Source organism: Dasypus novemcinctus, chromosome 14 (genome assembly GCF_030445035.2).
Source record: "Dasypus novemcinctus isolate mDasNov1 chromosome 14, mDasNov1.1.hap2, whole genome shotgun sequence".
Taxonomy (NCBI): domain Eukaryota; kingdom Metazoa; phylum Chordata; class Mammalia; order Cingulata; family Dasypodidae; genus Dasypus; species Dasypus novemcinctus.
In genome coordinates, this window is record NC_080686.1 from 60,249,810 (window position 1) to 60,275,663 (window position 25,854).

At 39.6% G+C, this 25,854-nt stretch overlaps 1 protein-coding gene across 4 annotated transcripts in view; it reads left to right on the forward strand.

The window, feature by feature from the left end:
* The first annotated feature begins 242 nt into the window (after window positions 1–242).
* MTDH (metadherin) overlaps window positions 243–25,854 on the forward strand; it is a 53,750-nt gene continuing 28,138 nt past the window's right edge. For 2 of the 4 annotated variants that reach the window (XM_004474684.4, XM_058275760.2), the window contains exons 1-4: window positions 284–983; window positions 10,522–10,623; window positions 24,224–24,308; window positions 25,042–25,218. In XM_004474684.4, coding sequence (XP_004474741.1) covers window positions 603–983; window positions 10,522–10,623; window positions 24,224–24,308; window positions 25,042–25,218 — 745 coding nt within the window. In that variant the 5' untranslated portion in view covers window positions 284–602. Of the gene's footprint in view, window positions 984–10,521; window positions 10,624–24,223; window positions 24,309–25,041; window positions 25,219–25,854 lie in introns of all 4 variants that reach the window. The other 2 variants (XM_004474683.4, XM_004474685.3) reach the window with 2 other exon arrangements.

Sequence of the window (25,854 nt, forward strand, 5' to 3'; positions counted from 1 at the left end):
GGCAGCCACGTCCTCTGACTTCCCACCCCCGCGCACCCCGCCGAGGTTTCCTACAGTAAACCCTCCCTCCCCTCCTTCCACAGCCAGCGGGTTCGCAGACTCCAAGCTTCGGCAAGGCCCAATCTACTCACAGCCAACCGCAAGGGCAGCGCCTCCTCCCCCACGGCTGCCGCCCCGCCCACACGGCCACACGCGCCTCCCGCGCCCCGCCCCTCGCGCTCACGTGATCCGCGCCCCACCCCGTCGTCCCCCGCGTTAGGCGTGGATCGCGGCCGGAGCCGCCATTGTTCCGCCGAGGGAGGAGGGCTGGATCCCGGCGCTGGCGCGGAGACGCCGCTTAGCGGCGGCCGCTGGAGAGACTCCCTCTCCTCGCCCCCTCCTCCTCCTGGCGGCAGCGGAGTGAGGCCGACTAGGGGGAGCCTGGGAACCCCCTCTCCCCTCCCGGCGGTGGCAGCGGCCGATTCCTGGCTCCGGCGCGAGGGGCGGCCGCGATGCGCTCGGTCTGAAGCTGTCCGGCCTGGCCATTTCTTGCTTCCCTTGACTATTCCACGGCGTCCCTACGCCCTAGTGGCTTCCTGCGAGTCCCTCTGACGGGAGGGAAGATGGCTGCACCGAGCTGGCAGGACGCGCTGGCTCAGCAGGCCGAGGAGGGCTCTGCCCGACTGCGGGAAATACTCTCGGCCGGCCTAGGTTTTCTGCGCACCGAGCTGGGCCTCGACCTGGGGCTGGAGCCGAAGCGGTACCCGGGCTGGGTGATCCTGGTGGGCACGGGCGCTCTGGGTCTGCTACTGCTATGCCTGCTCGGCTACGGTTGGGCCGTGGCTTGCGCCGGCGCCCGCAAGAAACGGAGGAGCCCGCCGCGCAAGCGGGAGGAGGTGGCAGCCTCGCCGGCCCCGAGCCCTGACGACCTGCCTCTGCTGAAGAATCTCAGAAGCGAGGAGCAGAAGAAGAAGAACCGGAAGAAATTGCCCGAGAAGCCCAAAGTGAGTACGGAAAGAGCGGCGATAGAATAGGGTCGAGGGGCCGGTGCAGCGGATCTGCGTGAGAGACCCTTGAGGGGGTGGCCGAGCCCCAGCCGGGATTGGAAAAGAAGTGGGGTTAGTCCGGAGCCGCGACGCAGATCGCTCAAGGTGGAGGAGGTGATAGGTGGACAGATGACTTGGGGAATGGTGGAAACTTAGGAAATGTAGGATGGGTAAGGAAGACCAGTTTGGAGGAAGGAAGTTAGAAGGTATGGGATATGTCTAAATAAAAGCTCCCAGAATTTAAGCCTTCGACGGCCCGAATAACATGTCATTCTTATTTGAGGCCTACTGTGTAGCCTACCTGTGGAGGGTAATAGGACCTTAAGGTGAAATTGGGAAGTTGTGGACAGATGCACCAGGAAAACAGGTGCTATCACAAGTCACATTGAGATGGTGGCCAGTGAGTAAAACACGGTGGCCTAAAAAACTCAGGTATTTACAGAGGATTAAGGTGCCCAGGTCTAGGCGCGCTTCCATTTTAGCTGGGACTGTTGAAATGGTTGCCCCTTGTTCTGGTGAGTGTGGCCCTCGGAATCCTAACCAGGAGCAAGAGTGAGCTGGTTACCTTATATACTTTGGGTACCTGGCCCTATGAGAGAAAGCTAAGGCAAGTTCAGCGAAGTGGTCTGTTGTTCACCCCGTGGAATGGGAGGTTTTCGAAGTAGAGTCAAAGGCTATGACAGAGCAGAATGGTGCAGGCCAATAGAGGGATTCAGGTACTGGACCACGTGTGGAATTGCAGAGGGTATCACATCCTTTTTATCATGCCTTCATGCTTTATTTCTACATTCTTTATTGCAGTTTTCCCATGGTTCCCCTATTATATCTTTCATAGTTTTACTTATTTTTAAATACTCACTTTGCAGTTGAGCAAATTGTAGATATGAGGGGTGTGCAGTAATAATATCTTCTAACCCACTTAAAATATACTGAATTAAAGCTCTTCACCCTTTCAGTACAATTCAGCCAACCAGTGCTAAAGCCCTCTTATGTGAAGTGTTCTGTGGCAATTGGTAGGCAGTGCAAGTTATATACACAGGATTAGATTTAGTCATGGAGATTAGTAGGAGACGGACAAACAAAATAACTCTAATATTGTATAGACTAAGTGCATTAGAGGTGTGTCCGAGCAGAGTGTTAATGAGATTTAGAGAGTGGGAGATGAATCCCATTGGAGAAATTTAGGAAAGACACTAGAGGAAGTGGGATTTGAGTTCAAACTAAAGTAATTATATTACTGATTGCTAATACTTTAAATTAGGAAAAGAAAAAAATAGAACCGATTTGGAACATATATAATTGTATTTAAATTTGTAGAGAGCATCAAGAGGATTATCAAAAGCATTAATAGGGTGGAAATAGAGAATCTTGCTTCAGGCAAGGAAAGAAGGTGATCTTGGAGGGAAGTAAAAAAAAAAAACCACATACATTAATCCTAAACCCCATGTAGACGAAGCAGGTTGTGAAATTTTCGGAGTCCTATTTGGGACATCTAGAATTTCACATGTGAGTAGAGAGACAGGTGCTCCAAGAACCCATCTGAAATGCATCTTAACACTCAGATGACTCATCTGAAGAAGGAATACAGGCTCCTGTGAATGCTTGTCCTGTGAGAAGTGCTCATCAGACTTAAGGTCTATTTCCTCTCCGCCCTTTTATTTGAGTTAAGGAAGAGGGCAATGAATAAATAAAACTAGTATTATTAGCTTTGGGGAGTGGAGAATGGGAAGACTGACCGGATGGTTGTATATTATTTGAGTGAAAAAGTATCTTTGCCTACTAAGTGGTAAAGATGTTTTGGAGAAGTTTAGGTCAATCAACATTTGCAAAATTGTGGATGTCAAACTTTATAACCTACAGTAAGAAATAGATTTTACATTACGATACCCTCATACACAGTATGCACACAAAACTTTTCCTTTATTGATATTTGTAACTCACTAAATTTATTTTACATATGATTGTGAGGAGTGACCCACAGTTTAAAAACACCACCCTATGCTAAGAAGTATAAGTTGTTATTTTTTAGAGCTCATTACATTGCCTTGCACTATGCTAAATATTTACTTGTAGAAGAGCAGGATACTACTTGCAAATTGGAGACCGTAAAAAGGAATGCAGTATTCATATATCTCATTGTGAATGAGATACAAAAGTAAAAATTCAGTTTCTCCCCCCGGAACTTTTTATTCCAGTTGTGGAAAAAAATATGCTCACTTAAAATAATAGTGTTACCCTACTGTGTGCTGAGGTGGGCATGGAACACCTCATTACTGCAGTTAGCTTTGAAAGTGGGTAAGAGCAGGCTAGACTAGTGGGGGAGGCAAGGAAGCAGTCCCAGGGGAGAAAAACTTATTTTGTCAGCCTGGCAGGAATGGAAACTCTGAATTTGACTAAGGCATTTAATCTTACTCTGTTGAGCTTATCTTGTTTATAAATTGAATATCTTAGTCGAGTTAAACACTGCAGGATTCCTCAAATTGTTATCCCTGACTTCTTGGAATAGAGTTGCTTTGAATGCTCCTTAAAATTCATAGATTCCTTTGAGCCCCACCACAAATCTTATAAATTCAAAATCTCTGGAAATAAGACTTTTTTTATTCTTTTATTATCTTTTTTTTTTTTTTAAGATATATAGGTCACACAGAATGTTATATTAAAAAATATAAGAAGTTGCCATATACCCCACTCCTCCCACATTAACAATCTCTTTCATCAGTGTGGCACATTCATTGCATTTGATGAATACATTTTGGAGCACTGCTACACAGCATGGATTATAGTTTACATTGTAGTTTACACTCTCTCCCAGTCCATTCAGTGGGTTGTGGTAGGCTGTATAATGTCCTGCATCTGTCCCTGCAGTGTCATTCAGGACAACTCCAAGTTCTGAAAATGCCTCCATTTCACACCTCTCCTTCCTGAAATGAATCCTTTAACAAACTCTCTTGGTGAACCCTTGCCTAGTAGTTTGAAATCACTCACTGGAATAGAGCCATAACGTCCTTAATATGAGAGAGATCTCTGAGCAGAGTTATATTTAATCTTATAATCTCTTCATAGCTACATCATTCTATACATTTTAGGATATACCTTTTTTTTTTTTTTTAAGATTTTTTTTATTTCTTTATTTCTCTCCCCTTCCCCCCCCCCCACCCCGGTTGTCTGTTCTCTGTGTCTATTTGCTGCATCTTCTTTGTCCGCTTCTGTTGTCAGCGGCACGGGAATCTGTGTTTCTTTTTGTTGTGTCATCTTGTGTCAGCTCTCCATGTGTGCAGCACCATTCCTGGGCAGGCTGTGCTTTTTTTTTTCACGCTGGGCGGCTCTCCTTACGGGGTACACTCTTTGCGAGTGGAGCTCCCCTACGTGGGGACACTCCTGCGTGGCACGGCACTCCTTGCGCGCGTGAGCACTGCGCATGGGCCAGCTCCACACGGGTCAGGGAGGCCCGGGGTTTGAACCGCGGACCTCCCATGTGGTAGACAGACGCCCTAACCACTGGGCCAAGTCCGCCGCCAGGATATACTTCTTTTGATTCAAGTAAAGTCAGTGATATAAAGTACTAAAGTTTCTTTGAAAGGACATTACATATTTCTTTAGGACATTTTGTATGCATGTAATTTTATTTTCATCCCATTATTAGATTATTTTTAGCTTTTCTCATAAATCATTCCAGATTTTCCAGTAGCCTTTTATTTGCACAGTAGTTGATGGCAACCTTTTTAAAATCTTTATTTGAGCATATTTATAAGAACTTTTTAAAATTCTTATATCAGTTTGTTTTTAATCCTTTAATAAAATTTGTCATAGGTCTTTTAGGGCATGAATTGTAGTTTGTTCCCCTCCTTAAAGGTGGCAGGGGGCAGAGCAGGTGTAGCTCAGTGGTTGAGCACCTGCTTTGCATGTCTGAGATGCCAGGTTCATTCCTGGTACCTCCTAAAACAAACAAACAAAGTGGGAGGAGACACTCTTCACTCTGCTTAGTTCTTGACACTTTGGAAATCATTAATAGTTTCCATGACGTCTAGCTCGATCTGGGTTTTTAATAGGCACTCAGCAAATATTTTTTCACTTTTTATTTTATTTTATTTTTTTTATTTCTCCCCACCCCCTCGTTGTTTGCACTTACTGTGTTTGTTCCTTTTCCTTGTTTCTTTAGGAGGCACCGGGAGCCGAACCCGGGATCTCTGATGTGAGAGGGAGGCGCCTAATTGCTTGAGCCACCTCCGTTCCCTGCTTTGATGTATCTCTCATTATGTTTTTCTTCTTTTGTCTCTTATTGCTTCATCTTGTGGTGTCAGCTTGCCACCCCTGCCTGTCACACCAGCTCACTGTCTTCTTTAGGAGCTACTGGGAACCAAACCAGGGACCTCCATGTGTAGGCAGGAGCCCAGTCACTTGAGCCACATCCACTTCCCTCCCTTGACTTTTAATCTGAGTGATAATTTAGATGGATGTCTTTACCAATTGATGCTTTGAGTTTCAACCGGAATCATAACCAAGATCAACTTCAGGGAAGTGGACGTGGCTAAACCAGTTGGGCACCCACCTACTATATGGGAGATCCCAGGTTCAGTTCCTGTGCCTCCTGGAGAAGGTGAGCAAACAATGAGCACAGGTGAGAGAACCATCTGGGGGAAAAGGGATGAATAAAGAAAAGTTTAAAAAAAAAAGGTTAACTTCAAAGAACAGTTGTTAAAACAAACAATTTGTATATTAGTATGGGAATTTTCATAAAAATTTGCCTACTCATCAATATGGGTAAGCTGCATGAAGAAAAGAGTAGTGTCTTGTTTTGTTTGCTACTATAATCTTGGACTGTGCTTAGCACTCAATAAAAAATTATTAGGTTATTAGATGTCCCACCAAAATATTTATACCATTTATTTCTGTTCCTCATGCCTGGTAAACATGAGCCATTTGAGCTTTTTTATTATTCCAGTAGAGGATGACTGCCTCATCTGCTACTACTTTCCTTCTCTGGCTATAATTTTGAGAGGTTGTCTTTCTACAGCCAATAAATTCTTCTAATAGTATGCAATGTCTTTTGTAGTCATTACTTCCATTCTAGTTTCACTACCACTGCCCTACTTTAGGGCTTTATTACTTTTTGCTTAGACTGTTTGAACATCTGGTTTTCCTGCTTCCAATCTCTTTGTTGGTGGTCCATTCTGCCCACTTCTGTCAGAATCTTTTAAAGTCCAGCCTTGATTATATGTCTTTCATATGTGCATCTTTTCAGTAGTTGTCCCATCACCCATTGAATAAAATCCAAAGATATTTGACCAGTTTTAAAATTTACTGTTTTTTCTCCAACTACACTAGTAGTTTTCAAACTGTTCTACAAAATCCCAGGATTACAGAAGGCACCCAGTCAGGATCCAAGAAAGAAGTGTGTGGATATCTTTATCTGGTCTATTACCTGTAGTCCTTATTTCAGCACCCATTAGATGTAAAACCTTGAATGGCAGTGCTCTGTTTAGTTTTCAGGGAATGCTGTTAGCATAATTTAACCACGTGACAGGTATTGAGTATCATTCATTTTCCCACCTCATGAAAGTAGCCCAGAACATCCCTTGTACAGTCAACGAGATAATTTGGAATTCCCTGAAGAATTGAAGTTTTGGCTAGCTGTTTAGAAGACTCAAGGATGTCTGGAAATATAGTAAGATTTTACAAATTTGAATTATAGATCTTGATTAAGAATTTTTAATTGGGGCTGGATTTTAAATAGGTAAATTACTATGTCTGAAGCTATATAGTTTATGTAGTTTATATGCATACAGAATTTGCAGAGAAAAAATGCAAAGGATTTGTGCCTTCAAATAAACTGACAAGAAATTGTTCTATCTTGAATTTGTATCAAAACTTTGCAACTAAAATTGAAGAACTAAGACTAGGTCTTTTCCATTAAATGATTTATAACGCATGTAAAGCATCTAGCTAGGTGCTGGTGTGTGACTAGTACTCAGGAATCAGTAGTTTTATTGTCAGGCTATCTTACAATAACCTGTCAGTTAAAGATGATGCCTTTTCTGAATTTCTGTAACGTCTTACCTTTTATTTTTTATTATCACACATTTAATTTATATACTTATGCCTCCTGTATGCTCAGGATAACTTTCAGTTAGAAATATCAAAACTCAATGAAGTAATTCGTCTGTGGTGACATGGCACACATTTGGGATTTCGGCTCTACACCTGCTCCCCTCTGATGTGTTTTTTATCATTTATCTTACCTATTGTCTTTTATTCCCATAAGCTCTTGTTATTTTTCTGTTCAGGTTTTCACATTCTTCTTTGTGCTTGCCCAGTGTCTTTTGTTTTTTTGTTTTTTTTTTTTTTGTTTTTTTTTTTTTGAAGTACCAGAGGCCAGGGATTGAATCAGGACCTCTTAATGTGGGAAGCCAGCGCTCAGCCACTGAGCCGCATCATCTTGCCTGAGCTGGTTTTATCACTTGTTTTGCTCGTTGTTGTTTTCATTTTGTCAGGAGGGATGGGGAACCAAACCCAGGACCTCCTATGTGGGATGTGGGTGCTCAACTGCTTGAGCCTTATCTGCTCCCATCTCTGTCATTTATTTATTTATTCATTCATTGATTCTTATCTGGTTGCGTCTTCTTTTTTTTTTTTTTTATTCTCATATGTTGCTTTGCTGCATGGAAGCCTGAGCCTATCTCTGTACCACGTGGGTCTGGGATGCCTTTTTTCTTTTTACCAGGAGGTCCCAGAGATCAACCCAGGGTCCTCCACATGGTAAATGGGAGCTCAGTTGTTTGAACCAGAGCCACTTCCCCCAGTGTCATCTTGATGTCCTTTATCTCTTTAGCATATTGCCTTTCGACTTGCTGATTTGATTTGAGATTTGTATGAACCTCATTGATTAGTTCCTGGAAGTCCTGCTTTATTTTTGTTTGGCTTTCTAAACGTTCATTTGGGATTTTATATGAATGCACTTTTTATGCATAAAATAATTATTATAAAAAGAGAGTGTGTATTGGTTTTTTATTGCTGCCATAACAAGTTACCACAAACTTAATGACTTAGCACACAATATCTTAAAGCTCTGTCAAACAGAAGTCTTGATAAGAGTCTCATCAGACTAAATCAGGGTGTTCTCAGGCATTCTTCCTTTCTTGTATGTGAATGCTTTTAAAAGTTAGTGTAATTGTAATACTTGAAGCAGTTTCTCTTCTGTTAGCCACTTTAAAAGTTGACATTAAAAATAATGGTGGTAAATCCAACGAACCAGAGAGTAGTGGACTGAGAGAGAGTGTAAACTACAGTATAAACTATAATCCATGCTGTGTAGCAATGCTCCAAAGTGTACTCATCAAATGCAATAATTTACCACACTAAGAAAGAAGTTGTTGATGTGGGAAGAGTTGGGGGTATGGGGAGTGGGGTATATGGGAACCTCTTATATTTTTTAATCTAACATTTTGTGTGAGCTATGTATCTTAAAAAAAAAAAAAGATAAAAAATGGGAAAAAAAATAACGGGGGGAAGTAGATGTGGCTCAAGCATTTGGGCATCCACTTACCTCATGGGCAGTCCCAGGTTCGGTTCCCAGTGCCTTCTAAAGAAGACAAGTAAGACAGCAAGCTGGTGCCACCGGCTGGCGCGGTGAGCTGACATGATGAGGAAACAAAATGAATCACAGTGAGAGACACAACAAGCAGGGAGTAGATGTGGCTCAAGCAATTGGGCATCTCCTTCCAGCATGGGAGGTCCCCGGTTTGGTTCCCGGGGCCTCCTAAAAATAAAGATGATGAGCAGACACAGCACAGACAGACTGACAGAGAGCAGACAGCAAGTGCAAACAGTGGGAGTGGGGAGCAGCAGGGAGAGAAATAAATAAAATCTTTTAAAGAGATAATGGGGATGTACAATTTGGTCATTTTGTCATTACTTATGAAGAGAAGATGGTATAAATGAAAAATCTGGCTGGTGATGCCTTTCTTGGTGTTTGCACATTTCAAACATTTGTTAGTCTTATCAAATTGCATTTGTAGTTGGATTTCAGCAAAAATATTTACACAAATACACAGAGAAAAGAAGAGGCAACATTTAAGTAATGAAACAGCATAGAAGGAAAAAAAAAACCTGGATTTAAGTCCCATTAAATTTGCTATTAGCTGTCTGACTTTAATGAGTTGCTTAAGACCCTGCAGTTTAAAACTTATATTGATTAGGAATTTAATCACCTATAGGCAACTTTTGTTTTGATTTTCTGCCACAAATCTTGGAAAGTCTCCAATTAAGTTTTAGAATATTAATGGTTTTTCCCACCAATATCTCTGATCATTTTTAACAAATACAGGTAAAGTCACATTATAGGAACTTTGAATGTTCAGATTGTTTTGTTGAGTATAGCTCTGCTGTAAGGAGCAGGCAGTCTGGTGGAAGTCATTCTGCAGGAACTGGAAATAAAGCTATTGGAATTATTATATTAACTTTATTGTGTTGAATTTGAGGTGAATGGGCAAGTGAATCACATACTTAATTCCACTCATGAACACCTATAAGTGCTATTATTTTATTTTAGGAGTGTTAAGAGAGCTGAGATAGCTTTTTTGGGCCATGACAGTGGGTTGGTAAAAATTCTTTTTAAAAAAAAATTTTTGTGCTAACACATAAAATTAACATTTCCCGTTTAACCACTTTCAGGTATACAGTTCACTGGTGTTAATTACATTCAGTGTTGTGCTACCATCTCTACCATCTATTACTAAAACTTTTCCTTCACCCCAAAAAGAAATTCTATTCCCATTAAGCATTAACTCCCCGTTCCTCACCCCTCCCCAAGTACTCTGTTGTAATCCTTTTGTCGCTATGAGTTTGCATGTTCTAGTTATTTCATATAAATAAGATCATAAGACATTTGTCCTTTGGTAAAGATTCTCCCATGAAAATAGAGCTGTTAAATTACAGAATTGAAGAAGATATAAGAGACCTTGGAACCCAGGGGTCAGCAAACTATGGTCCATGTACCAAATCTGGCTGCCTTCCTGGTTTTGTAAATGAAGTTTTATTTGAATACAGCCACACTCATTCATTTATGTATCATCTGTGGCTATTTTTTTGAGCTACAGTGGCAGAGTTGTGTAGTTGCGGCAAGTCTAGATGGTCTCCAAAGCCTAAAATATTTACTATCTGGCCTTTTACAAAAAAGATTTTGTCAACTTTTGAATAGAAGAAAGCTCTTGTTTTATAGAGAAATGAAGGCTCAAAAATAGTGGGAGTTCTTTTTTTTCTGCTTCCATTGGATTTGTTAAAGGGACTGATTGTTGTAGTGCAAAGTTTTGTTTGTAAGTTCGCTATGTTATTACATTGCAAAACTCTGTTACTGAAGACAGTAGTCCATCAAGTCTTTGATAACACTGTTGCATAAAGGCCTTTTTAATTTGGGCCAGGGGTAGATTATAGTATATACTGTTTCCTGAGGGGGAAGTCTTTGGTTTGATAACTTGATACTTTTTTGTTGTATATGCAGCCAAATGGGCGAACTGTTGAAGTGGCTGAGGAAGAAGTTGTCCGAACTCCTCGAAAAGTAACAGCAAAACAGCCATTAGAGACAGACAAGAAAAATGAAAAGGTAAGTTGGAAACATATGAAATTCTATATATATAAAGTTCTTAATGAGAGTGACATTAAAATGATGCTTTTCTGTTTTCACAAAATTTTAAGTGCCTCCCCCCCTCAACACCATTTAAGGAAAAGTGAAAATCTGAATTTAATGTACCAGATGGATGGGCGGTAAAAGTTTTAAGTTTTTTTTTTTTTTAAAGGAAAGGATTTATCACCAAGTGTCTTAAACATCGTTGTGGCATTTTAAATATTCTTTATGCCAAAAAATATTTAATCATGACTTCAACATCTTATTGTAAGGTTCCTCTGATTAGAAAACAGAATTGTGTTGACTTTGTTGATAATGTACCACTGGCATAAAAGCTTAATAAAATTAGTCCAGTGATATTAAGTACTTAAATAGATGTTTGTTGTGATGGAGACATAATCATTTACTTAAACTTTGCCTTTATTTAATAAAAGAAAAATGTCCTATACTCAGGTCATTATTCAAGATTTGAATGTGTGCTCTAATTCCAAATAAAAATAAGTCTTGCTCATATCCATAAATGGTACATTCCTCGAATTTTATTAATTTTCTAGTTGCCAGTGGTACTGGTTGCTGCAGCTTCTTGATGCTTGCAATTTCAAAATACTTTTGGAGAATTGGTGGTATCAATTCAGCCCCTGTAACCCAATGAAATTGGTCTAGAGCCAAGACAGCTGCAGGTAGGATGGCTTGAAATAAAGGATAGTTGGAGGAAAGAGTTAAATTTATGTCTCACATTGCCTTTGGCAGAAAAGTAAATAGTAAATGATTTGCATAAACAAATAATACTGTATTGGGATTGTGAATTTATAACATGGATAATTTACATGCCTGCAGATTTATACTTCTCCCCCTAATGTTTCCTTATTCTTGGGCTTTCCTTCTACTAGTGAGCATTTTCTTACTCCTGATTCTGTTCCTTGAGTTACCTAAAAAATTTGTAGTTGAAATAATTCATAAACTGTCAAATTTCTGATTGACTAATCCTATGTAGATTGAGTATATCAGGGTATGAAACCACAGTAAAAACTTTATAATCATCACTAAAATTTCTTATAGGAAGTAATTACAATAGTTAGCATTTATAATATGTCAGACATTTTGCAAGGTAAGGTATGTGCATATGTATGAATATATTTACATGTATATATAGTAGGGAAAACTTAGCACTTATTGTTACATATTAGGTTTACTTTTATGACTTTATAGGATATTTATAAGCATTATTTTGTTTATCCTCACAAATCTCTGAGGAGATGGTGTCATACTTTCTCATATAAATGTTAAATCTGAGGCCATAAGTAAATTACCTAAGTTATAAAAAGTCCAGTCGGTTTTAATCCAGATCCATCTGACTTCAAAGTCTGTGCTTTTTACTGCCCTATATTATTTCTGATCCTCTCAAAAACTCTTCCAAGTAGATAGATATCTATGTTGTAGATAAAGGCTCTGAAGCTTAGAGGTATCTCATAATTTCAAGAATGCCATGCAGTTTCTGGTTTAAGATTTGAACCCAGCTTATTCTGATGCCAAAGCCTATACTCCTTTTATCATTTAACAGTGTTACCTCCTTTCATTTGCTGTTTTTTCAGGACTAGGTGTCTACTTTCGATTGTTGCCTATTTGATTTGATGTTTTGCATAATAATAAATGCCCAGTTCATGGTTGGTGTTCTTTTACCCATCCATCATCTTGAACTTGCACTTTTTAACTTGGTTTAGTCCAAGTAACTTTTATTTCTGTAGATTTTTTTGTTTTAATGCTATTACATTGTGTATGTATTTGTGTGTTTAAAATATATGGTGTTTTTTAGACTTCTTGTAATTATCTTTCTTTATAAGCAAACATAAATCATAGATCTGCATATCATAGTATCATAGATACAATTCAATATACATTATTGTATCTTTGCTTTCATCCCAGAGCCATATCTCAGGCTTTTTGAAAAATGTGGGTTTTTTTTGCCCATACAATTATTTCACTCTAAGCCATGATGATGGATACCTTGCCCTGTCCCTTAAGTAAGACAGATAAAACTTTGTCTAGGAACAGTGTGCAACAAGAGCTATATAGGTCTTAAGTGTATAAAGCAAGTTAAGCTAATGTAGTTTTCTAAATTTTTATTTGATTATGAAGGTCAGTGTTGCTAGTCTTTAGTAGAGTGTACATAAGACCATTAGCTGGACTGAGTGTCTTGTGCTAATAAACGCTAACTGGAAGAAAGAGAATTATAAGGTGTATTTGCCCTTGGAGGCATTACAGTCTAGGTAAGGAGAGGCAAGCACAAGAGAAGAGAGCTGATAAATTAAGTCATTAAGTACCAGGTATTCAGAAGAGAAAGATTATCCTACTTAGGCAGCCAGAAAAGGTTTATTTAATTGTACTCTTAAAGATTGGGATGATATTTCAGTAAGTAGAAGTGGGGAGGCCATTTGGCAGGGGAGAGAAACAGCTGAACACAATCAGACACTATTCAGATAAAACAGTTAAACATATTCAGATATATTCAAGGGAAAGCCCTAGACCATTTTAACTAATGTGTGGGGTGGGGATATGATAAAAAAAACTTAGGTATGTTAAGCTGGCAGCAACTTTTATGGTTAATGGATCAGTCTTGCATCTCTGATAGTTAGGGTCTGTATTGAAGTAAAAGTGTAAAGATTGCTATGCGATGGCAAGCAGACGTGGCTCAGCTGATAGAGCGTCCGCCTACCATATGGGAGGGTCCAGGGTTTGATACCCACGGCTTCCTGATCCGTGTGGAGAGCTGGCCCACGCGCAGAGCTGCCACATGCAACGAAGGGGCGCATGGGGTGCCCCACACACAAGGAGTGCGCTCTGCAAGGAGAGCCAGCCCAGGTGAAAAAAGCGCAGCCCACCTAGGTATGTGGCACTCCACACATGGAGAGCTGACACAGCAAAATGATGTAACAAAAAAGACACAGTTTCCTGGTGCCACCAAGGGGGCAAGCGGACACGGAAGAACACACACACAGCGAGTGGACAGAGAGAGCAGACAGTGGGGCAGGGGAAGGGGAGAGAAATAAATAAAAATAAAATAAAAAGATTGCTACAAGAAACAACCGAGGCAAAAACGTATAAAATTTGGTCACCAAGTTTTTCAGGGTGAAGTCAGTGGTGTCCAAGCTTAGTTGACTGAAATACTGATACCCAATTCGTTAAAACTAGTACTACTCCTTCACATTTTTGTAATGCTACACAGTGTACAAAATATTTTCACATCTCTTAATCCTGGTTAACAACTCTGGGAAGGACATTATCATTTTCCCTTTTATACATTTCAGTAAAAAAGAGTTTAGTGAAATGCCCAAGATCACATAGATAATAAGTAATGATCCCTCAGTTTTTCAAAGTGTGGTTTGTGGATCCATGAGCGGAGGCCCTAGGGGTACTTTTGTGGAATCCCCAAAGTCAAACTATTTCCATAATAATTAAGATATTTTTTGCCTTTTTCACTGTGTTGATGTTTGCACGGATACAAAAGCAATAGTGGATAAAAACTGCTAGTCCCTTAGTATGAATCAAGGCAGTAACACCAAACTAATAGTAGTAATTGTACAAAACAAAACCAAAAAAAAAAAACCCTGTTGGTACACTTCAGAATGTCCTCTTTTTTTTTTTTTTTTTTTAAGATTTATTTTATTTATTTCTCTCCCCTTCCCCCCCCCCCCCACCCCGGTTGTCTGTTCTCTGCACCCACCCACTGTGTCCTCTGTCCACCTCTGTTGTCAGCAGCACGGGAAACTGTGTTTCCCCCTGCTGCACCATTTCTCCGTGTGTTGACATTTCGAAGTTCTGTGTAACTCTGTGAACTGATATTTTCCAGTTGACCACTGCTTTTATGCCACCCTCTGTTTTAATCTCCTGTTGAGGTCCTTTGGATTCATTAAAATGTCATGTTGTCTAGAACACTTTGATATGGCTTGATTTTTCTACATCTTGGACCCTCTCAAGTTCTGTAGTACCACAGAGTCTATAGCTTTGTAATTTCTTGGGTTCCCACCCATAGAATTTGTTTTCAGCATTTCCTTTAAGGTAAATAAAACAATTCTCAATAAAAAGAATGAGGGAAGCAAATTTGGCTCAACTGATAAAAAGCATCTGCCTACCATATAGGAGGTCCAGGGTTCAAACCCAGGGCCTCATGACCCATGTGGTGAGCTGGCCCACACACAATGCTGCCATGCACAAGGAGTGCACCCCTCAAGGATAGCCACCCTGCACAAAAAGCACAGCCCACCCAGGAGTGATGCCCCACACACGGAGAGCTGATGCAGCAAGATAGTGCAACAAAAATGAGACACAGATCCCTAGTACTACATGATGAGAATACAAGTGGACACAGAAGAACACACAGAGAATGGACATAGAGAGCAGACTGCTGGGGGTGGTGGAGTGGGGTCTGGGAAGGGGAGAGAAATAAAAAATAAATCTTTTTTAAAAAATCTTTCAGGCTACAAAGAAGCTGCAGATTGTAAATGATAATAGAGATGCCAGCAACTTAAAAATGACAGCGTGGACACTGCTATTTCTAGTTAAGAACTCTGCATTAAACACTTCATCATGAATGAGGTGAAGACAGTTTAATCAGATCTGATAGTGGATTGGTCCAAAAATTTTGAACTCATCAAGAAGGGTTTTTGACATAGAAATATTCCTTTGTTAGAAGTTTGTCCAATTTTACTGTACCTTTAGATTTTTTTTAAATGGCATTCTGAAACTATCCTGGTTAGCAGGGTATCTTAAGCATCAAATGTAAAGACTGGTATCGTTTTTTGGAGCAATTTACCAAGGCAGTACTCAGTTATATGACAGTTTTGTTAAAAAAAATGAAAAATGCATAAAAGCGTCTTCTTGAGCTTTCTTTTTTTAAAGATTTATTTATTTCTCTCCCTTCCCCCACCCCCACCCGGGTTGTCTGTTCTCTGTGTCTATTTGCTACATCTTGTTTCTTTGCTTCTGTTGTCAGCGGCATGGGAATCTGTGTCTCCTTTTGTTGCGTCATCTTGTTGTGTCAGCTCTCCGTGTGGGTGGCGCCATTCCTGGGCAGGCTGCACTTTCTTTCATGCTGGGTGACTCTCCTTACAGGGCGCATTCCTTGGGCGTGGGGCTCCCCTACGCAGGGGACACCCCTGCGTGGCAGGGCACTCCTCCTGCGCATCAGCACTGTGCATGGTCCAGCTCCACACGGGTCAAGGAGGCCCAGGGTTTGAACCGTGGACCTCCCATATGGTAGACGGATGCCCTAACCAATGGGCCAAGTCCGTTTCCCTCTTGAGGTTTCTTAAGAAAGAGGAAAGACTGTTGGACACAGTATAGAAACACTGCTGATGATTAAAACTAATTAACTGGATAAAGTGCAGCTAATTCTGACTTTACAGCTAGATTCTATTTCAATAATGAAATGCATAAAGAACTTCTTTTGTAACTGAAGATAAGAGATACTTGTAAAGATATATTCTAAAAGAAAAGCAACTTATTTTATTTTTTTTTAAGTGTGGCAAAGCTGAATAAAAACCATGGATAGTGAGCCATTTTGACTAGAATTAAATAAAAATAAAATGAAATTGGGGGTTGGGGATAAGGTTATAGAGAGAGCACCGTGCATGAAATTCATTCTCTGCATTCTTTCTAGAAAACTGATGGTAAAAGAGGTTTAAACAAATTACAAGCGAGGTGGTAATCGTCATCTTTTATTCCATAAAAGGTTCATGTGGCAACATACTTTATAAAGCTGACTTTATTGTAAAAAGTGAGCCACACAAGTGTTTCCAAATTTATTTATTTTTCCTTTTTTGGAGGTACCAGGAATTAAACCCAGAACCTCATAATGGGAAACAGGTGTTCAACCACTGAGCTACACCAGCTTTCCCCCTATTGATTTCTTAAACTATAGCAAATAGATGCCTACCTAGCAGATACTTTTGGAAAGACTTTGTATTTGTCCCTTCAGGATTGAGGAATGTCTAACAAAGAATCAGAAAATAGCTGACTTTTTAAAGAAACTCGTGCAATAGAGAGAGTATGCTGAAAAAAATTTACATCATTGTGTGATTTTGTTATTAAAAATGATTTATAAGGAAACAGGTATATTGCCTGCTTCCCATGTACAAAGTGCTGGGTTCAATACCCAGAATCTCCTTTAAAAAATTTTCTGTTGGCCTGCAGTAGTTAATATGGCAGAGTGAGCTACATCAGGGCTCAGTCCACCCCCCACAGAAGCTTTAATAACTAGCAAGATGGAAGCAGACTTGGCCCAATGGATAGGCCATCCATATACCACGTGGGAAGTCTGCTGTTCAAACCCCGGGCCTCCTTGACCCATGTGGAGCTGGCCTATGCGCAGTGCTGATGCACGCAAGAAGTGCTTTGCCACACAGGAATGTCCCCCGCGTAGGGGAGCCCCACGCCCAAGGAGTACCCCCCGAAAGGAGAGCCGCCCAGTGCAAAAGAAAGTGCAGCCTGCCCAGGAATGGTGCTGCACACACATGGAGCTGACACAACAAAATGATGCAACAAAAAGAGACACAGATTCCTGGTGCCGCTGATACGGATAGAAGTGGTCACAGAAGAAACACAGCAAATGGACACAGAAAGCAGACATTGGGGAGGAGGGAATAAAAAATAATGATAACCAGCAAGAACTGACAGAAACATCTTTCTTTTTTTTAAGATTTCTTTTTTATTTCTCTCCCCTTCTTCGCCCCCCCCCCCAGTTGTCTGCTCTCTTTGTCCATTCACTGTGTGTTCTTCTATGTCCGCATGTATTCTTGTCGGCGGCAAGACCCAAAATCTGTGTCTCATTTTGTTGCGTCATCTTGCTGTGTCAGCTCTGTGTGTCTGCGGCACCACTCCTGGGCGGCTCGCCTTACAGGGTGCACTCCTTGCGTGTGGGGCTCCCCTACGCGGGGAACACCCCTGTGTGGCAGGGCACTCCTTGCGCACATCAGCACTGCACATGGACCAGCTCATCACACAGATCAGGAGGCCCTGGGTTTGAACCTTGGACCTCCCATGTGGTAGGCGGACACCCTATCTCTTGGGCCAAATCTGCTTCCCCAAAACATCTTTCTTAAAGCTCCAGAAAACAGTTAAAAGGACTGCAGTAACAGGGCAAGTGCTAAATCAAGGAAAAGGCTACTTAGAAGCAGTAGGATCCCTTGGTGCTATGGCTGGCCCCTCCCTTACTCCTCACTAACTCAGTGTAGAGCAAGGGTTCTTAACCAGGGGGTCCATGGACCTGTGGAAAGATTTCAGGGGGTCTGTGAGCTTGAATTGAAAATTCAAAAAACTTCCTTGTGGGACATGTCATGCAGTGTGTGATGTGTTTATTAAATAATACACCAAATAGTGTGGACTTAGAGAGGGGTCAATGGTTTTCACCTGAACCTGACTGGTAAAGGAAATATGAAGCAAAAAAGGTAAAGAACCCCTGTTGTAGAGCCAGCCCATGCTCCCAACTGTGGATCCTTGGTCCTGCTACCAGTGGGAGCAGAGTAACGCTCATGCACATACTAAGAATGTGTATGTATGGCCCAGTCTGTCTGGTGGTGACCTGAGGGAATTGCCATTCCAGAATTTGTCCTGCATGTGAAACATGGAATACAGCTCTCCAAGCCCTGCATAATGCTGTGGGAGAGAAATTACTAGACTCCCTGGAGCAAGGGATTGCTGGCTGCAGGACATACGGAGTGCAGTGCCTGGAATTCTGAGGAAATTGTTCCTAGGGAAGAGGAACATTCATATCCGTGTTAATAGGGGAATTCCCAGTGCCACCTGTGCATAAAGAATCAGGGTAAACTCCTAAACTTTGGCCACAAGCTATTCTCTAATCTCATTGTATGGATAAGCCCTAAAGAAGAACACTCACACAGGTCAGTCTGCAAAGACTAGTAAAAGTGTTTTCCTTTTTTTTCCTTCTTTTTTTTTTTTTCTAAAGTCCTAGCAGTCAAGAAAAGCTCTGTCATAACTCTAGGGGATATGAGCTTAAGGAACAGATGCCAGTGTCTAAATTCCAGTGATAGTACTTTAAAATCGCAACATGTCCAGGTTTCAACAAAAGATTTCAGAAACATACAAAGAAACAGTAAGTGGCCCAGGCAAAGGAGAAAATTAAAATGTTAGAAGCCATCAGTGAAAAGGGTCAGACTTAAGACATTTTAAAATACTTTTAAAACAATGCTCCTAGGGAAGCAGATGTAGCTCAAGTGTTTGAGACACCTGCTTCTCATATATGAGGTTCCAGGCTCGATCCCTGGTACCTCCTGAAAACAAACGAAAAATGCTCTTAAATATGCTCAAAGAACTAAAGGAAATCAGGAAAATGATAGATTAAACACAAAGAGAATATCAGTAGAGAAATGATAATTATGAAAAGGAACCAAACAGAGCTGAAGGCTATAGTGGCAGAAATTAAAAATTCCCTAGAGGGGTTTAAGAGCATATTGGAGCTGACAGTAAAGAAGCAGGAAACTTGAAGATAAAACCAATGAAATCATCCAATCTGAGGAGCAGAAAAAGGAAAGACTGAAGAAAAGTGAACAGAGCATTAGGAACCTGTAGGAGATCAAGTGTACCAATATATGCTTTGAGGGAGTCCCGGAAGAAGTAAGAAAAAAAGAACCGACAATATGCAAATAAATAAGGACTGTTAACTTCCCAGATTTAAGGAGATGTGAATATATACATCCAAGATGCTGAATGAACTCCAGGATAAACCCAAAAAGACCCATGCAGTACCCAGCATATTATAATCATCGAAAACCCAAAGATAGAATTCTGAAATCTTCACGGGAGAAGCAACATGATAAAAAGGAGCCTCAATAAGATTAAGTGCCAATTTCTCATCAGAAACAATGGAGGCAAGACAGCAGTGGAATAACAATTTAAAGTGCTGAAAGTTAAATATTGTCAACCAAGAATTCTATGTCTGGCAAAATTGTCTTTCAAAGATGAGGGAGAAGCTAAAACATTCCCAGATAAACAAAAGCTGAAGGAGTTCATCACCATTAGATCCAGCCCTACAAGAGATACTAAAGCGAGTTCTGCAGTTTGAAAGAAAAGGACGGTAGATCAAAGCTGCATGAAGATCTCCAGTAAGGGTAACAACTGTGGTAAATATAATTGCCAATAATGTATTTTTTTTTTATGTTTATAACAATAAATCAGTGGTTTTTGGACTCTCATGAACATGTAATTCGTGATAAGAACTACATAAAGATGGGTGGTTGGGGAGTATAGGAGCATAATTTTTGTATGCTATTGAAGTTAAGTTTGTATCAAGCAAATGAGGTTGTTACAGGTTTAGAGTGTTAAATTTATGCCCCATGGTAACTACAAAGAAAATATTGGACAGTGTGCAAGTTCATAGAGACAGAATGTAGAGTACAATTTGCTAGGGGAAAGGGACAGGGGCAGTGGGAAGTTAATGCAAAATAGATACAGGGTTTCTGTTTGGGGAGGTGGGAAAGTTTTAGTAATGGAAATGGTTTAAGGGAACCGTAACAGTGAATGTGATTAATCCCACAGATTGGTATGCTGGAGAGTGATTGGAATGGGAAAGTTTGTCATATATGTTACCACAATTAAAAAAAAAAAAAGAACAACTAAAGGCAATGCATGTTCCTGAATGGGATCTAGCAAAGGTGGAGAGAAGGCTCAAAAAGATATTATTGCTACATATGAAAAAATTGAACTATAGATTGTAAGTTTTATGTCACTATTAAATTTCTTGAACTAGATAGCTGCTCTTAAGATAATACATAAGCAAATATCCTTGTCCTTAGGAAATGTATATGGCAGTATTAAGTGGTCAAGAAGCATGACATATACAACCAACACACAAGTGTTCAGAAAATGGATTGATAAAGACAGGGATTGATAGATTGATGGACAGATAGAATGATATAACAAATGTGACAAAATGTTAAAATTGGTGCATCTGGATAGCTGGAAACAAAGGTATAGTGTATTAGAGTTCTCTATATGGGGTTTGTATTATTTTTGTAACTATCCTATAAATTTGAAAGTATTTCAAAATAAAATACAGAAAAAATGATTTGTGTTAATATAAAAATCCTCATATCTGCAGAATTTAACAACTGGGGCACAGTTCTCTAACAAAGATAAAATAGCGATTAGGAGACCAGATTCTGGAACATGGTTGTTTGGGATCAAATCCCAGCTCCCACATTTACTGGTCATGTGACCTTGAGGTTGGTGAATTAATCATTTTATGCTATCATTTTCTCATCTATAAAGTGTCATCTACCTCAAAGGGTTATTTTGAAAATCAAATGGGTTAATTAGAAAGAGCTAAGTAAGTGATAGCTATACAACCAATTTCTAAAAATCTCTAATGGCGTTTTAGTGAGCCCATGTGTTAAAAATACCAAAAAATGGAGAGCCTTCTGATTTGATTGTAGAAACAACTGATTGCTTTTGCTGATGATTAAATTTAACTAGCTCAGTTTCCATAAAACCTTTGCATAATTAGAGGATGATATTGAAAAATTAATATAATGATTTAGTAAGATTTTAGAAAAGACTTTTTCCTACTATTAATGGAATAATTATTGCTGATATATTCCCAATTTTGTTTTCATCCATTCAAACCAGATAAATACATGTGCCCCTCTCAAAATTTGGGTATTAAGAAAGAAGTACATCATGTGTCAGTCTAATAGAGATAAGAGAGAGGCAGAGGAAGAGAACATTAGATTTAGTTGAGCAAACAAAATTTGTATGTGATCACTTTCTTTAGAGCACCAAGTACAAAGTACTTGTTATTTCCATGTTAGATTATCCATTTAGGTAGTTCCTGTAGACCTGCACTGCCCAGAATGGTAGCCACTTGCTGCTATTGAGCTAGTCCAAATTGAAACTGCTGTATAAAATCACAGCAGGGAAGCAGACTTGGCCCAGTGGTTAGGGCATCCGTCTATCACATGGAAGGTCCGCGGTTCAAACCCCGGGCCTCCTTAACCTGTGTGGAGCTGGCCCATGCGCAGTGCTGATGCACATAAGGAGTGCCCCGCCACACAAGGAGTACGCCCCATAAGGAGAGCCGCCCAGTGCAAAAGAAAGTGCAGCCTGCCTAAGAGTGGCGCTGCCCACACGGAGAGCTGACACAACAAGATGACGCAACAAAAAGAAACACCGAGCTCTGTGCTGCTGACAATAACAGAAGCATACAAAGAAGACGACACAGCAAATAGACACAGAGAACAGATAACCAAGGCGGGGGGGGGGGGGGGAGAGAAATAAATAAATAAATCTATTTAAAAAATCAGATTTTGAAAACTTAGTTTACATTCTTTTTTCATGCAAGCTCACTAATTTTTTAAATTGATTACATGTTGAAATAATATTTTGGATGTATTGGGTTAAATATATTATTAAAATTAATGCCTCCTCTTTTAACTTATTAAAATGTGTCTACTAGAAAAACGTAAATTACATAAGTGACTTGCATTATATTTCTTTCGGACAGTGCTGCTCTAGATCAGGGTTTGGCAAACTTTGGCCCACCAAATCTAGCCAGACACTTTTTTTTTTTTTAAGATTTATTTATTTATTTATTTCTCTCCCCACCAGTTGTCTGCTCTATGTGTCCATTTGCTGCGTGTTCTGTGACTGCTCGTATCCTTATCAGCGGCACTGGGAATCTGTGTTTCTTTTTGTTGAGTCATCTTGTGTCAGCTCTCCGTGTGTGCAGCACCATTCTTGGGCAGGCTGCACTTTCTTTCGTGCTGGGCAGCTCTCCTTATGGGGAGCATTCTTTGCGCGTGGGGCTCCCCTACGTGGGGGACACCTCTGCATGGCACGGCACTCCTTGCGTGCATCAGCACTGCGCACAGGCCGGCTCCACACAGGTCAAGGAGGCCCGGGGTTTGAACTGTGGACCTCCCATGTGGTAGGCGGATGCCCTATCCTTTGGGCCAAGTCTGCTTCCCCAGACACTTCTTTTTGTAAATAAAGTTTTATTGGAACACAGCCATACCCTTTGATTTGCATAATTGACAGTGGCTGCTTTTGTGGTGCAGAGGCAGTTGTGTGGTCGTTACAGACCATGTGGCTTGCAAAGCCTAAAATATTTACTATCTGGCTTTTGCAGAAAAAATTTGCAGACTCCTGACCTATACTGTAAATGATAGATGCTTAATGTGTTATCTTTCCTTAGGAATGGATATGCTAGACACAGAGTGATTGCTGGGGGAGGGGGGGTGGGGATGGAGAGTGACCACTAATGGGTACAGGATTTCTTTTGGGGATGATGAAAATGTTCTGGAATTAGATAGTTGTGATAGTTGTACAACTTCAAATATACTAAAAACAACTGAGTTGTATCCTTTTTAAAAGGGTGAATATCATGGTATTTTGGGTGCTATCTCAATTTTTTTAAAAGGAGTAGCTATGGAGCCTGGTTTGGGTAGATGGGTCGAAGCATACTTGACATAATACATGTTAATAATAATAAAAACACGCAGAAAAACATGCAAATTAATTATAAGTGTGATAAAAATCTTTAAAAATAGTTCTTTCGTTCCCATCTTCAAAGAAAATTTTTAATTGCCATGCTACGTGGAAATAGAGTTCCTTTTTGAAAAGAAAAACAATTAGCTACTATTCTTACTCTTTTAGAAGCTTAAAAAACAACATAATCAAGATGTAGTCTATTTAGTTGTAAACTTTTTGATAGTACACGATAATATGCATCGCTGATCTCAAATAGTTGAATAGTACAGCATATACATAAAAACACTGTTTTATGAACTTTATTCCAGTCTGGAAGAACTTATCTAAGTATTGAAATTGTAGATTTTAGAGTTTTTGAAAGGAGACAAGAGTATAATTTAGTAGAAGGAAGTGTAAAGGCCATTCTAAAATGCCTGTATCTTTTATGAATGTAGGTATTTTATTTTTATTGAATTACCCTACTATATAAAATGCTAGGTATTTTCACCTTGCTCTGAAACTGACAAAATATTACCTCCTCTGTATAGTTAACACATCAATTCATTATACAAATATAGGGTATGCCAATAATCTGCTTTGTGCAATCTAAAAATCAATAACCAGCTTATTTTCTTTCTGGACGCTAGCAGTAGGTTTTGATTTCATCTCTGAAAACACCATATTAAAGTGCCTTGTTTATGATACAGGTTAGAATACTATAGTATGATGGCTAAGTGCACAGACTTTGGAGCCAGACAGACTTAGTTTGTAATTTTAATTCTTAACATTTACTGATGTAAAGTGACCCAGTATAGCCACCTTAACATCTCATAAGTCTCTGTTTCCTCTTTATAATGGGGTCAGTACCTTCTCTGGCAAGTTTTTTTAAGGAATAAATAAGAAAATGAATGTGAAATATTTAGCACAGGGTAACCACTCAATAAATGGTAACCTATTGTTATGGCCATCTAATATGTTTTCTAAATGAAACTTAGTAAATTATTTGGTTGTCAGCATCATACATTGCATTATGTATTTTACTGACTCCAACCTTTTGAAATACATACTGAAATATTTAAGTAACATTCTATTTTATTTTCAGTCAAAGAAAAATAAGAAGAAATCAAAGTCAGATGCTAAAGCAGTGCAAAACAATTCACGCCATGATGGAAAGGAAATTGATGAAGGTACTTGAGCAAGGGAAAGGACTAAAGAAAAAAATTTTAATTATTTTTTTACCAAGGTGTATTATATAAAAGCTACTTTTGTTTTGCTTATTTTATATCTCTTTTTAGTAACTGTATATTTTAATGTACAGATCTGTGACTTCATTAGAAAACACTTGTTACTAAATTATTTAAGGATCCAGTAGTTCTTTTCCTGAAGGGAGCTGCCTTGAGGTTTGAGGTTTAGTTCAATATCTGGAACAACTAAAAATCTAGTTGTCATGTCTTTGTGAATAGAAATATGGTTTGGCTTTTTTCCCCCCTAGTGTTCTTAAATATAACATCCCTTAAAAGCTGTGTACAAAAGTCTTGAGTAAAGCATTTATTGTCATCACCTAATAAACCCATTTGTTACTTATTATACATAATACTCTCCTTTCCCTTCTACCCAGCAAAATAAAAAGATATACATGATTATTTATATCTGTCACCTTTTCTAAACCAACAGATTTGGTAAAAATTACTAGAGTAAATAATGACAGTTTGTTGCCTAAAACAAAATAATGAAATTAGAATAAATTTTTAGGATAAATTAATATAATCAGCACCCTGGGTTTTTAACTTAATATCTAAATTTATCATGATATTTTGTTTGCCCCCCATTTTCACTCCTCTGCCAAGCTACTTTTTTTTTTTTTTTTTTTTTGTCTCCCCTTACTACTGAATAACATTTTTTTTTCTGGGGATATGTCAGGAGCCTGGGAAACTAAAATTAGTCACAGAGAGAAACGACAGCAGCGTAAACGTGATAAGGTGCTGACTGATTCTGGTTCATTGGATTCAACTATTCCTGGGATAGAAAATACCATCACAGTAACTACCGAGCAACTTACAACTGCATCATTTCCTGTTGGTTCCAAGAAGAATAAAGGTATATTAGTGGAACATAAGAGTGATACATCAAATCAAACTTCTTTTAATCAGATATGCAAAATATCATATCAAAATCTGATTATTTTGAACTGCTTACATCATTGTGCTGATATACCCTTCTTCGTGAGAGTATTGTGAACCATGTATTGGTTTACCTAATACCCGGCAGTGTTACTTTTTACATGTTGCCTAATGAATGGTCTGTTAAATTAAAATTTGCCTTTCTGCCTTGAGTCACATGAGAAAATGATTTTGCCTCTTCCTCGTGTGAATTGCTTTGCCTCAGTTCTCTTGCATCCCCATATCTTATTGTGGATAAGACATTTATTAAACGGAATTATCACCATTCTGCATGTTGGGTGCTTTCATTCCAGGATGAAACGAGCATGTTCAGGTCAGTGCAGGACCGATCTGGATTTCTTACTATCCCAACTTTGTTTGTTTTAGTGGAGGTAATGGGGATTGAACCCAGGATCTCGTACATGGGAAGCAGGCACTCCACCACTGAGCTACATCCACTCCCCAACAAGAGCTGGTTTTTGTTTGTTTGTTTGTTTAGGAGGTACTGGGGATTGATCCCAGGACCTCATACATGGGAAGCAAGTGCTCACCTACTGAGCTACATCTGCTCCCT